General features: G+C 42.6%; 1 protein-coding gene and 1 long non-coding RNA gene across 2 annotated transcripts; both read right to left on the minus strand.

The window, feature by feature from the left end:
* Positions 1 to 7635: 7635 nt before the first annotated feature.
* LOC136687758 (E3 ubiquitin-protein ligase TRIM39-like) lies at positions 7636 to 11067 on the minus strand. The gene is made up of 6 exons (XM_066662304.1): positions 10948 to 11067; positions 10664 to 10759; positions 10163 to 10396; positions 9643 to 9790; positions 9502 to 9528; positions 7636 to 8763 (listed from the first exon to the last, which is right to left on the minus strand). Exons 1-6 carry the CDS (start codon positions 11065 to 11067, stop codon positions 8216 to 8218), a joined length of 1173 nt encoding a protein of 390 aa, XP_066518401.1. The 3' UTR covers positions 7636 to 8215.
* A 59-nt stretch (positions 11068 to 11126) lies between these two features.
* Positions 11127 to 13753, minus strand: LOC136686240 (uncharacterized). The gene is made up of 3 exons (XR_010800296.1): positions 13690 to 13753; positions 11675 to 11752; positions 11127 to 11556 (listed from the first exon to the last, which is right to left on the minus strand). It is a non-coding gene; the product is annotated as an uncharacterized lncRNA (long non-coding RNA).
* Between the last annotated feature and the right edge of the window lie 1719 nt (positions 13754 to 15472).

Consider the following 15472-nt stretch of genomic DNA (forward strand, 5'->3'; position numbering starts at 1 on the left):
CACCAGATACATTACTGAACACAGCACTCAACACCAACAAACACAGGTGTAAACACAGGAGTAAAACAGCACCAGATACATTACTGAACACAGCACTCAACACCAACAAACACATGTGTAAGCACAGGAGTAAAACAGCACCAGATACATTACTGAACACAGCACTCAACACCAACAAACACAGGTGTAAACACAGGAGTAAAACAGCACCAGATACATTACTGAACACAGCACTCAACACCAACAAACACAGGTGTAAACACAGGAGTAAAACAGCACCAGATACATTACTGAACACAGCACTCAACACCAACAAACACAGGTGTAAGCACAGGAGTAAAACAGCGCCAGATACATTACTGAACACAGCACTCAACACCAACAAACACAGGTGTAAAGCACAGGAGTAAAACAGCACCAGATACGTTACTGAACACAGCACTCAACACCAACAAACACATGTGTAAGCACAGGAGTAAAACAGCACCAGATACGTTACTGAACACAGCACTCAACACCAACAAACACAGGTGTAAAGCACAGGAGTAAAACAGCACCAGATACATTACTGAACACAGCACTCAACACCAACAAACACAGGTGTAAACACAGGAGTAAAACAGCACCAGATACATTACTGAACACAGCACTCAACACCAACAAACACATGTGTAAGCTCAGGAGTAAAACAGCACCAGATACATTACTGAACACAGCACTCAACACCAACAAACACATGTGTAAACACAGGAGTAAAACAGCACCAGATACATTACTGAACACAGCACTCAACACCAACAAACACAGGTGTAAAGCACAGGAGTAAAACAGCACCAGATACATTACTGAACACAGCACTCAACACCAACAAACACAGGTGTAAAGCACAGGAGTAAAACAGCACCAGATACATTACTGAACACAGCACTCAACACCAACAAACACAGGTGTAAAGCACAGGAGTAAAACAGCACCAGATACATTACTGAACACAGCACTCAACACCAACAAACACAGGTGTAAACACAGGAGTAAAACAGCACCAGATACATTACTGAACACAGCACTCAACACCAACAAACACAGGTGTAAACACAGGAGTAAAACAGCACCAGATACATTACTGAACACAGCACTCAACACCAACAAACACAGGTGTAAGCACAGGAGTAAAACAGCGCCAGATACATTACTGAACACAGCACTCAACACCAACAAACACAGGTGTAAAGCACAGGAGTAAAACAGCACCAGATACGTTACTGAACACAGCACTCAACACCAACAAACACATGTGTAAGCACAGGAGTAAAACAGCACCAGATACATTACTGAACACAGCACTCAACACCAACAAACACAGGTGTAAAGCACAGGAGTAAAACAGCACCAGATACATTACTGAACACAGCACTCAACACCAACAAACACAGGTGTAAACACAGGAGTAAAACAGCACCAGATACATTACTGAACACAGCACTCAACACCAACAAACACATGTGTAAGCACAGGAGTAAAACAGCACCAGATACATTACTGAACACAGCACTCAACACCAACAAACACAGGTGTAAAGCACAGGAGTAAAACAGCACCAGATACATTACTGAACACAGCACTCAACACCAACAAACACAGGTGTAAACACAGGAGTAAAACAGCACCAGATACATTACTGAACACAGCACTCAACACCAACAAACACATGTGTAAGCACAGGAGTAAAACAGCACCAGATACATTACTGAACACAGCACTCAACACCAACAAACACATGTGTAAACACAGGAGTAAAACAGCATCAGATACATTACTGAACACAGCACTCAACACCAACAAACACAGGTGTAAAGCACAGGAGTAAAACAGCACCAGATACATTACTGAACACAGCACTCAACACCAACAAACACAGGTGTAAAGCACAGGAGTAAAACAGCACCAGATACATTACTGAACACAGCACTCAACACCAACAAACACAGGTGTAAAGCACAGGAGTAAAACAGCACCAGATACATTACTGAACACAGCACTCAACACCAACAAACACAGGTGTAAACACAAGAGTAAAACAGCACCAGATACGTTACTGAACACAGCACTCAACACCAACAAACACAGGTGTAAACACAAGAGTAAAACAGCACTAAACACAGCAGGGAACAACACTGTACACGGCGTGAAAGACTCCTCTAAGCATCTGAAGGGACACGGAGCGAGTGAAAACACTGCTGTGACTTTAAAAACCCGCGATTAAAAAGTAAACTCGTACCCTTAAAACTGTTCTCACTCAGGTCCAGCTCATCTGTCCCCACAGACTCCCATAAACACACGCTGTCGGTGGACTGTGTGTAAATAATCCGCAGTTCTCAGTGTGTGCCCTGTGTGAGTGACTGGGTGAGTGTGTGACGCTCTGTGATTGGCTGTTGCCCGGCGCAGGCTGTGTTTCTGCCGTGTGTCCGGTGATTCTGGGTGGGCTGTGGACCCAGCGTGACCCTGAACAGGAAGAAGCAGTCCGGAAGGCGACAGAGATAGTGTCACAGTTATTACGTTTATTTATATTCTCATTTATTAACCTTATTATTTCTATTTTAACCTTTTTATATTTAACCTGTATCATGGAAAGTCTAGGAAGCTGTGGCCATGACCAGATTTAACGACTTGTTGGTTGCCTGCCTAAATATTACCTGCTCAGTGATGGTCCTGCAAGTGTCCAGACCATTGATGAGCATTCATTCATTGTCTGTAAGCGCTTATTCAATTCAGGGTCTCAGCAGTGGCGGTTCTAGATCATTTAAAGTAGTGGGGCCAGGCTGGGGCCAGTGGCAATGTTAGAGAGGCCTATAACAGTCTTCATTGCAGGAATTAAAAGGAAAAAAGTCGACGTTTGATTTAATTCAGAATTTTTTATGCAGTTTTCAATAGAAATACTTTCTGAATTCTACATTTTCACATGTTTCATACAAACAGATCAACAAATTCACAATTCAAGGCTGCCTAACAATGTTCATTCATTCATTATCTGTAACCCTTATCCAATTCAGGGTCGCGGTGGGTCCATTCCAGCCTACCTGGAATCATTGGGCGCAAGGCGGGAATACACCCTGGAGGGGGCGCCATTCCTTCACAGGGCAACACACACACACACACACGCACACACACACACGCACACACACACGCACTTTTGAGTTGCCAATCCACCTACCAACGTGTGTTTTTTTTGGACTGTGGAAGGAAACCGGAGCACCCGGAGGAAACCCATGCGGACACGGGGAGAACACACCAACTCCTCACAGACAGTCAGACAGACAGTCACCTGGAGCGGGAATCGAACCCACAACCTCCAGGCCCCTGGAGATGTGTGACACTACCTGCTGCACCACCGTGCCGCCCCTAACAATGTTAATTATTCATTTTAGTCTTTTCAGCTTTTTCAATTTGTTACATCAACTGATTCTATGATTCTATGTTTTTTATGCTTTCTTGCAAACATATCAACAAACTCATACAAGTTTAAGGCTTTGCCCTGTTTAACTCAATATGTACGCTCAAATTGTTCTGTCTATTACCAGCTATGGTGGACCCCAGCTTTAGCACAGAAAATAACTGGGATTGAAACAGCTACTTTGCAGCTTCATATTCAATTTCTGTTACATCAATTGTATTCTATGGTTTTTATGCTTTCTTGCAAACAGATCCACAAATTCATCCAAATTTTAGGCCTCCTGGACTCAATACTCAGTGCACCCAAATTACTCCGTCTCTCATCTGCCATAGTGGACCTAAGGTAGGTTTTGACCAGCTTTAGTGCAGGAAAACTACGCTCACAACAAGCTGTGCTAACAGGGATTGAAACAGCTACTTTGCTCTGTTTAAACAGCTCAAAAAACTTCTTTTATAAGGTTCAATGAACGATGCCAACTCTACAACACTAAAGGGTCTTGGCAAACCACTCTGTATTTTCCTTTTTAAAATTGTCCTGAACTGATGTAATTCATGTACTAAGTCTTCAATGTTTGATAAACTTCCTGTTTGTGGCACATTAGTATAAGGGAGGGGGGAAACTTTTCAAGATGGGTGGTGACCATGGCAGCCATTTTGAAGTCGGCCATTTTGGATCCAACTTTGTTTTTTCAACGGGAAGAGGGTCATGTGACACATCAAACTCATTGGGAATGTTTGAATCATAGATTTTAGCAAATGAAAACAAAACATCCTCTCTGAGAAATGCATCACTTTGGGGGTTTAGGGTTTGGATGCCATTCATTATGTCACAGTTTCTGCTGGAGAACCGCCTGTTAAGCTCAGTGAGCATCTGATCTAAAACAGGGTAGAAAAAGGCTGTATGAAAACTCTCTTTATCTAATCTTTTCTGACCTACAGTAGTGAGCACACAGTGTCCAGCAAGTTGGGAGCTTAGCTTTATTTGTTTTGTAGTTGGCTAGATTGCAGTGTCGCATTTCTCAGCACTTCATTCCACAAATTATCAAAAAAGGATCCATCTCTGTAGTCATTCAAAGTCTGAACTAAGGCTTCGACTAAATCAACAGCCTTTGAGAGGTCAAGCGATGGAGACTGTAGCAAATCTGACAGAAGTTTTGTTTCTCCAAACACTTTATAGAATGTAACAAGATAAACAATGAATTGTAAATCTACCAGTGCAAGCAGACCTCGTGCCTCAACAGATCTGTCACCACTGTGTTCTTGGGCTATCTCATGAAGGACCCGCTTAATGGCAGGCAGTCTATCAATAATACGTAAAGCCGTATACCGACATGCCCAACGTGTATCAGTTAATCTCTGGAGCTCCCTGGCTGCACCTCCATATATTTCGTTTTGTACACTGAACCATTTTTGATGCACATATGACCCAGATGTGAGGACCTACAATCTATCCAGTAAGCAGAAGAACTGCTCTACCTCAGGAACAGTTTTGACTGTGTCCAATAAAACTAAATTAAGACAGTGTGCACTGCAGTGGACGTAAAAGGCAAGCTTTGCTTGCTCTTAAATACGTGCCTGGACACCCGAGTACTTCCCACTCATGACGGAAGCACTGTCGTATGCTTGGCCTACTAGGTTGTCTCTGTATTGAAGACCATGACTTTCTAAAATGTGTATAATTTTGTAATCCCTGCTGCATCTAATCGATCAGCAGATTCAAAATGGAGGAAACTCTCATGGACAGCTCCTTTGAAATAGTACCTGAGTACTAAAGACATCTGTTCTTTTTTATATATATCTGGTCTCATTGGCACGGTGGTGCAGCAGGTAGGTGTCGCAGTCACACAGCTCCAGGGGCCTAGAGGTTGTGGGTTCGATTCCCACTTCGGGCGACTGTCTGTGAGGAGTTTGGTGTGTTCTCCCCATGTCTTCGTGGGTTTCCTCCGGGTGCACACGTTGGTAGGTGGATTGGCGACTCAGAGGTTTCTGTAGGTGTGAGTGAATGTGTGTGTGTGTTGCCCTGTGAAGGACTGGCGCCCCCTTCAGGGTGTATTCCTGTCTTTTGCCCAAGAGGCGGGGTTCTGGACCCACCGCGACCCTGAACTGGATAAGCGGTTACAGATAATGAAAATGAATGGTCTCATCTGCCATAATGCTAAAAACCTCACTGTCTTTCCCTTCTTCTACAATTTTTGTTCGAACCAAGTCTGCCAAACAACTCAAAACCTCATTCTGAATTATTTTGCTTGTGTATTTTGCATTATGAATAGAAATCAACCTTTTTTTTCACAGTTTTGTCATGCTTAGCTATTGTTTCTAGAATTGCCATAAAGTTCCCTTTATTATCTGAATCTGTAGACTCATTGATGTCAGTAGCAACACTTCACCTATTGTTTTAATATAGTCCCGATTTTCTTTAATCTGTTTGTTGTGTTCCTTGTTTAGAGTATTCAAGTGTGTTACATTATTTTTTATAGCTTTCTGGTGGTCTCTCCATGCAATCACTTCTTGTTTGTGCCTCTCAGACCTTGTATGAATTGCAAATCCTCCTTCTGTGTAAGTCGCCTTCTTCCAATTACTGAATCCAGCTGCTGAGTCAAATACAGTCTCTGAGCTTTCGGGAGGACTAAAATGTCTGCGTAGCAATACGCAGAGTCTGACGTTTTTGAATATTCAAGCCAGGGGTGGATATTGTACCAGGCTGCCTTGAAACTCCTCCTCCTGTCTCCCATCAGAGTCCTTGGATACATTTTTAAAATTGGCTGCACTGGTGGATCATCTCTGCACTTGCTGATGTCTGGAGTAAAAAAATAATAATTTGAATTGTTGTTTGAAAAATGTTCTATTCTTTTCTATACGTAATTCTACAGCAAGCATCTAACATTAATCTTATATACATCAAAATATGACAGGGATGTTTTGACTACTTTCAAGCAATCATAAACCTACACATATTTATAGATGCCACATAAACTGATTAACAGAGTTTTTCAACATCACAAACCTGATGGTGCTGTGCTTGTGGACGCAAATGGCTCTTATCTCTGCTTCTCACACTCAGCTTCCACCTCATCCTCAGCGTCACTCACAGGATGTCCATCTGTCTTTACCTGCTCTATGGTGTCCTCACTGTCCAAACCAACTGACCATGTTTCCTGCTCTTCCTGTTCATTCTGTGCAGTTGCCTGGGCTCTTCCCTCACCTGAATCTGGCTGTAATCGCGTGTCAAGAGTAAGGTAACTCGCTCCTCGTTTAGGGGGGCTGAGCTTGTTTTTATAGGGGTACTGACCCCTGCTGGCCCCCCCGCCTAAAACCGCCACTGGGTCTCAGTGGGTCCGGAGCCTACCCAGAATCACTGGGCACAGGGTGAAAACACACCCTGGAGGGGGCACCAGTCCTTTACAGGGCGACACACACTCACACCTACGGACACTTCTGATTTGCCAATCTACCTGTTGTTTTTTGACCGAGGGAGGAAACCCACATGGACACAGGGAGAACATACCAAACTCACAGTCACCCGGAGTGGCAATTGTCCTTGGAGCTGTGCGACTATGACACTACCTGCTGCACCAACATACCACCCCACATTGATGAACAGGGTCACTGAAACTGAACATTCATTCATCATCTGTAACCCTTATCCAGTTCAGGGTCGTGGTAGGTCCAGAGCCTACCTGGAATCATTGGGCGCAAGGCAGGAATACACCCTGGAGGGGGCGCCAGTCCTTCACAGGGCAACACACACACACACACACACACATTCACTCACACACTCACACCTACAGACACTTTTGCGTCACCAATCCACCTATCAACGTGTGTTTTTGGACTGTGGGAGGAAACTGGAGCACAAACTTCTCACAGACAGTCACCCGGAGCGGGACTCGAACCCACAACCTCCAGTAATAAATTGACCACTTACTTATTTATTTGTTAAAAAATATATACCTTTATTAAAAATTAAATATATGAAATACATATCACCTGAAACATGCATTTATATATTTTCCAAAAAATATTTCCCTTAAAAATATGAATTTGTTATATATAAACCTTATTTTATATAGAGAAGCTGAGATACAGATAGGGGGAATGAAACAACAATAACACCACCACCACAACCACAATATCACAGGGAGCAGTGGTGCTGCCCAAAAGGATGAGTGGAGAAGCAAGGAGGATGTTATTTTAATGTTATGACTGATCATTCATTTATTATCTGTAACCCCTTATTACACCAAACTCCTCACAGACAGTCACCCGGAGCGGGACTTGAACCCAAAACCTCCAGGTCCCTGAAGCTATGTGACTGCAACACTAACCTGCTGCACCACTGTGCCACCCTATGGCTGATCAGTGTAGATTTATTTACACTCTAATAAAGGAACACACAAGTTACTCCACGCTACCACAGTATGGTTTGAAATCATAAACCCACATAAGCAATCATCATTATTCCATTCCATTAAAAAGTAAATGTCTATGATATATAAAAAATATTTGCATTTATTAACATTCCGAGATCTTCTAAAGGTTTGTAGACACCTGTTCTAATATGTTCACCATGGTCAACGTACTCAATGCCAAGTGCTAGTGTCAGTACCTGACTTTCCCAACATTATTGTGCCATCAGATCCTCACAGAAATGTTCCACCATCTACACAGCTGGGGTCAAAAGGGTATGAATATGTAATACGCTGGATTCCAGAACAGAACAGAAACTTTAGACGAGTGTCTAAAACCTTTCGGCTCATTGTGTACGTCAGTCACTGTGGTCGACTGGACAAATGACCAATGGGCTTGAGTTTCTGTCCGCCTGGTTCAGATGAGGGCTGAAATAGGGCCGAATCACTGCAGAGAACCCGCAGTCAGTGAACGAGTAGATGTGGGTTTTAGCCTCGATGTCATAGAAGGAGACCACTCTCTCCCGTTGGTCCACAAACACTCCCACCTTCCGGGGCTTATCCTGGAGAGTTAGTGGAGTCAGAGGATCTTCTAGCGCTGCGTAATGATCCCCATCGTAAAGAACGATAGCCCAGTAGCCTTGGCTTGGTTTGAGGGACAACGCCCCCTTCCTATTAGCGTCTTCTGTGGCCACACCAATGTCCCAGCCTTGTTTGTCCCCAACGTCCACTACCCAGAATGCCCTGCTGTCAGTCAACCTATTCTGGCCCAAGACGCTGCCGAACAGATCAAATCTTTCCGGAGTGTCCTGGACATCGTTCTTGTGTCCAGAGTCTTGCACTTCTTTACAGTTATCAGACACCAGCAGCTGATCATAAGCAGTGTCTGGATCCAGAGATACGTCGACTGAAAGAGTGGACAAAGACATGTGGGTTATGATATGGAGCAGTCATTTTCCCCTGTGAAAATTCAGGACATAAGTCAAGCATTACATGGACCCCTGGTGAGATTCTGAACCAAACTCAACTGAAACACGGGTGGGAGACCCACTCTATGGAACATTGACTTGTTTATTTGGGACCTTTTATTGTATGTGTGCGAAGGTCCAAACTGTGGTGGAGCACTGGATCCCAAAGTCATGTACAATGCAGTTCTTAAGCCGCCCCTGAGAAGCTGATGTTTGTTTTTTGGGATTCTGTTTCAGGATTCAGATGGTGCAAAGCTTTCCCTCACTTAAGAGCAAGCCTGCCTTGTCTCTCTGGTTTGCTGGGACTGATGGATCCTAATGAGACCCTATTGCTCAGCATTTTCCATAATTTCAACAGCTGAAGAACACAGAGATAACCACAACTCTGGCACCTTTCGCAAACAAAATCATTGCTTGGTGAGGCCTTTGCAGGCATCAATGACCAATGGCCAATGACCACGACGGTATGCTAACCAGGCTCCAAACTAGGGTGGACACTAACTTCCTAGGTCCACTCTCTTCACAAGAAGTGTGAGGACCTATAGGGATGTTAAATAATGTTGGTTTGGAGGGTCCCCATCCCACAGACGTAACAGCTAAACTCCTTCAGGATCTACTCAAGCCCACTGAACCCAACGTGTGAAAGCTGGAGATAGGGAGCACGTGATGATTCTTACCTGCAAACTTCTTGATCCTCTGGATCTCTGTGAGGAAAAGGAGAAACACATTAACACATGCAAATATTTCAGAAACAAACTGTGGAAACACTGGAAAACCCTTTTCAAACTTTGGAATTGTTTTGGAAATGTTTCCCGCACCAATGTTGGAGAGTTTCTCCAGCTCAGTCTCGATGTCGGACATCAAGGTCATCATTGTTTTCCTGAAGGTGCTGAGGGTCAGGTCTGTATCCATGGTAACGTTTGTCCAGTCTTTGGCGTTGTCTGAAGCTGGGACGGAGGGATAGCTCTGAGGAAGGAGAGGAACAGATTGTGATGTGTGTATGGACACCACTTACATAATCTCCATAGAAAAGCATGAAATGATTACTGTGTTCAAAGACAAACACTAGCTACACTGTGTTCTTTGATCAATGGCATAGAAGAACCATTTTGGTTCCACGAAGAACCATGTTTGCTAATATCTTTAAATGAGTAAAGAACCTTAAGATCGAGAGAAGGATTTTTAAACATTTAAACAGTTCTTCACACAAACAGTTCTTTATGGAAATAAAAGTGTTTCTTCTATGGCATCACATAAAACACCATTATTTTTAAGAGGGTTGAGAGGTCTAAAATCATACATAAACTACAGAGATTTTGTCCTTGTTGTGTTACTCACCTGGATGAAGAGGATGTGGTCTTCCTCCTGTGAGAGCTTCTTTAATTTATCGATGCCCTGACTGTAATGACCAATCTCTCTCTGGAGTTCTTCCTTCAGCTGTTTCTCTTCACTCTGCACCCTCCGCTTCTTCTCCTTTAATGGCCTCAGAGCCTCCTCCTCTGCCCTCTGCACCACCTCCTTCACAGCCAGGAACACCTTCTTTATCTCCTCCTGCTCCCGGTCAATCACAGCCTGGAAAGAGTTAATAATGCATTGGATAGTACACAAAATCCCTCACAGTGTCTGGAACAAATGGATCCCTCAGGTGGATTTATAAAGGTACAGGCCTGGAAAAAATGACCAGGATCTGACCACACTAATGTTTATGTGGTAGTATGCCAAAGAATCCTCACTGCAGTGCCCCAACATTTATTCTACTGTATTCCTGTCACTGCAGTAAACTGGGGTCTTCGAATTGAGACCATGTTGTATGAGCAGGTGGAAGTTATGGGGACCTACCACACAGTTGGCTGTTGAGAGATGAAACTCTTTCACTTTCTCCTCCCTCTGCTGTATTCTGTCCTCCATGACTTTTATAATTTTGGTCAACTCTGTCTGTAAGGAAAACACACACACACACACACACACACACACTTGCATATTTAGATCTCTTTCATGACAAGGCAAACCTCTTGGTTTGACCTTTGATTACTAATGAATGTGGCTTTTGTCAGTTTGCTGCTCATTCATTCATACATTCACAGATTTAACGTCTATATCTCCACACAAACAACCCCACCTACCTCTCTCCTGCCTCTTTCAGATTCCATGGATACCACCTCCGTGGCTTTCTCCACACACAGACTGCAGATGCATTTCCCTGCCTTGGGCCAGTAGAGCTCCAGAGGCCGGCCATGGGTCATGCACGCCCGGTCATCCAGCTTTTCAATTGGTGCCACAAGCTTGTGGCCTTTGAGTCGCTGCTTGCTTTGGTGTCGTTTCAGATGCTGAGAGCAGTAGGACAGAAGACACACCAGGCAGGACTTGACTGCTCTGTCCTTGCTGTCCTCAGGGCAGATGTCGCACATGACCACACCTGGTTTCAGACTGAGACTATTTAACCTGAGTTTCTGGGCTTTGTGGTAATCCTCCAGAATTCCTTTAAGCATGATATTCTCACTGGGTTTCACCCTTTGGTATGCTTTGCATAGTGGGCATGTCAGGTTGATTTGGTTACAGTGGCGCTCATAGCAGTCTTTGCAGAATGTGTGGCCACAGGTGGTGGTGATGGGGTTACTGAGGATGTCCATGCAGATGGGACAGTTGATATGTGAGGAGATGGACATGCATATGTCTGGTATTGTAGCATCACAAGACGTGGATGGGCTGAAGGACATCTTATGGTCTGTAGTCTGGAAGAGTTCATTTAAACACATTTTTCATTATGTTTATTACAACAAAAAATTGTAATTTTTTGTAATTAAAATTGTAAATTTTTTGATTATAACAAAAAATTAAATTCATATTCACCTTGTGGACATGTGGATTAAATGTAAGTTGTCCAGAGGCAGCCATGGCCATGTCTGAAGTAATCAAAGTGTGTTGTAGCTGTTGGAAGAGATAAGGATTATTTAAGACCAATTTACAGCTTGCCAATGGGCAGGGTTTCAGTGAATAAGACACACTCCAACTAAACCTGAAAGTCCACTGCAGCAAGTCTGAACGAAGTAGGAAGTTTACCTTGAGAGACATGCACTGGGACATTTTGTAAACTACAATATTAATACAATTTGTGATTTCTTCATTATCTTTATGCTTTTTTTCAGCTTAAAAAGCAAAAGGAAAACATTTTCAATGTTTTCTTTGAATAAATGTATTGTATTGTATTAGTAAATATAAACACTTGTAGAGTGACACCTACAACACACTCCAAAATAGTTGAAAGAGGTGTTTACCACTGTGTTACATCGCCTTTCCTTTTAATCACACTCAGGGGCAATTCTAGGAACAGAGCTCTAGGGGTGCTAAGCAACAACTGAGTAGTAACCCTGCAGACTTCAGTTCAGTAAACATGAGGAGCGCACATGGCATCAGGAAGAGAAGCAGTGGAGGGGTAGGAGAGAGAGTGGATTATACCATTGGGGAGGGTGGATTGCTGTATTTTCCTTGTTAAAATATTTTATTTAAACCCTATGTGTTTACTATGCATTCTTTTTTTTTTTTTTTTTTTTTTACTTTTTTCAGCTAATGAGAAATAAACTTACATTTAAAAATCTCCTCTTATTTTTAGGGGTGCCTGGACTCAAATTAGGGGTGCTTTAGCACCTGTAAAAAAAAAAGGGCTAGAAACGCCTATGATCACATCGTCCAATTATTTGGAAACTCAGGATACTACACTCTGCTTGAAAGAGATCTTCAATCAATCAATCTATCAATCAAATTTTATTTATATAGCGCTTTTCACAACAAAAAGTCGTCACAAAGCAGCTTTACAGAGATCCGGGTCCAAGCCTCCTATGAGCAAGCCAGGGGCAAAAGTGGCAAGGAAAATCTCCCTCAGCACACGAGGAAGAAACCTCGGAAGGAACCAAGACTCAGCACTTCAGCTGCTCAATATTTTGTGCTCATTATTTTCAGATTTTTCCTCTCCATGTCACATCTCTGTGTTGACAAAGCCACACAGTTTTAATATGTACAGCATAAGACCTTGTGGCATATTGCTGAAATAACCATGGACTCCCCAAGAAAAGACATCCCACTGATGGCAGCATATTGTCACTCTTCAATGAAAAATGTTTCTACTTTTTGTCCGTTTTTAAAATACTCCATTATTTGAACAAAGCTCATGATGAATGGATCAATAGAATTGCTTCAAAATTACTTGGAATAAAATCTTTTTACACTGACATTCACATTTCTATTGAAATTTAAGAATGTTTTTCCCTTCTCCTGTGAAGTTGCTATTAAGGAGATACATACTTTTCATAGGACATCGATGATATGTTTCTCTACAATGTTTATATTCTTCTGTATATTTTTTCTAGCCTTTAATCTCTTTTATTAATATTTTCAGCTGCTCACGGCAAACTGTTCCAAAATAGTGGAACTTGAATAGTCTATGAACATCTTAGTCCTACTTCCCCTGGTCTTAATTATTTTGGAGTGTGTTGCAGTCAAATAAAAATTTATTTACGTAAACACAAAATCTGGTTGGCTGGAAAACATTCTTATTGCTGTTGTCAGCTGGTTAAGAGTTTACGAGAAAGTAGAAATAACAAATTCTTATTAAAGTTAATACACTGCTTGAACTAATGCACAAATTAATACATGAAAGTCACAGTTTTCTGAGTCGTTTCAGCTGAATTCGTTTTCTTTAAGTAGCATAAATTAAGTTGAGAGAACCTTAACTTAAGTAAAGTTGAGTTAAAAATGATTTACATCATTAACATTTTTGAATGAACTGATGATTTGGGAATTCACACAAAACACATTATATATAAACACATGCACACACACATATATAAAAATATATAGAGTTGTATTACCTTAAAAGTTTTTATCCTTCTGTCTCACTCAGACTCTCCCCGACCCTTCTTCCTTCTCTCCCTTCCTTTCTCTCTATCTCTTCCTCTGAGTTTCACTATTTTATGTTTCGTTTCTTTAAAAAGGATTGGTAGGTTCTACCTCGCCCAGGCTTTAAAGGAGGCGTGGCTGTAATTGTACACATAGCTGCATCTGTGTGTGATGGTGTGATGAGTGTGGTTTCAGTGTTGCACAATGTAGAGAGTAGTTTCGTTTTCCAGGATTTAATCACTGCCCACACTGAACTAGACCAATGAAAATCAAGAGGCCAATCAATCCATGAAACCGCCATTTGCAGTAAATCCAGTCAGAAATAGAGACACTGGCCTGGGAAAAGGAAACACACTCTGATATCTCTGCTTTAAAACAACACTGAGTAGCATTTTCACCTTAAAGTTACAGCTTCAGAATCATTGTGATGTTCCACTGAGCTGTGTTAGAGTTGCTTTATTCTGTCTCTGATAAAGATTGTTACTAATATGGAGCTGGATTGTTAGAATACCCATGGTTTGAAGACCGAGACTTTCTTCTAAAAGTAGTTTGTCCCACCCTCATGTGAAGCTGAGCAGTGAATGGAGATAAAGATCTTGTTCACTGCTCCTGAAAGAAAGAACATACAGGTCTTGCAGTGTGTGAGGGCAGCATAATTCTGGTCAAAATACCAACGACATTGTAGCTCAGCTGCTTAAGAATGTTCTACAATTGGAAAGAGAACCCTTACTGTGCCTTACTGTCAGGCACCTGGCTCCTCAGTGCAAGGATACACTATGTCCACGGCAGTGGTGAATGCTGGTCTTTCAAGGAGCGGAATTTCGGCCTACATCATAAAAAGTTTATTTATACGTAAATTCTACCCTCTGTTCCTTTTCAACAAAATGATCTGTGACCCTGTCGTACCAACAAGGCGTCTTTTCCAGGGACTTGACTAGTGTCCTCTCAATGGCCAGCAGAGCTAGGCTGCTTAAACGGCCTTGGCCCATGTGAAGTGTGTCTGCCTGTGAGTGCTTTGTGACGGTGGAGGGGCTCAGCAGCACCCGCTGGACAGAAACTGAGATAGAAGTCAGAAAGAGTGATAGAAGTCAGTCTCCAAACACAAGCAGCTACAAAAAAACCCACCAGAAATAGAAGCTCGATTTGTCACTAGTCGTTTTTAACAAAGAAAATGCCGCTAAGAGGATTAAGAAAGTCTGGTTCAACTCAGAACAGAATGAAAATGTAATGCTCCCACTGATCTTTACACCAAAGGATCGCTGATTCGCTCATTTCGCTGTCAATCAAAAAGGGATTCAGCCTCAGACAGATCATCCAATCACCATGCAGAATCTGAGCGTCCGGGCCAGCCGAGGCCAGCCCACTGCCCCATAGACCCCCAGAGACGCTGAGCGTCCGATGGGCGGGACAAAGCCCAGCATTTATCCAATGACTCGTCTCATTTCGCTGCACTTCGCTGCTTTGCTATTGAACTCTGTGGACGCTGTTTAAAGCACTGTGAAGCTACGGGAATGATTGAGAGGAAAGCCGCATCTTTACCAGTGATAAGAAGCTGATTCTGAACAAAAGTTGAGCGCGTTGTAGTGCATATTTATTCAATGACATGTACACACAACAGTATATATTTGATCACTTATTTTTTGACTGAGCTTCCCTTGCAGTCTTAGAGCAATCGCCTCTGGTCCACGGTCTGGAATGAAGTAAGACACAGAGCTTAAATTTCTCACGTTCTGTAGCCAAGAGTTCAAGATTTTC

This window comes from Hoplias malabaricus, chromosome 2 (genome assembly GCF_029633855.1).
Source record: "Hoplias malabaricus isolate fHopMal1 chromosome 2, fHopMal1.hap1, whole genome shotgun sequence".
In the NCBI taxonomy this organism is placed as follows: Eukaryota; Metazoa; Chordata; class Actinopteri; order Characiformes; family Erythrinidae; genus Hoplias; species Hoplias malabaricus.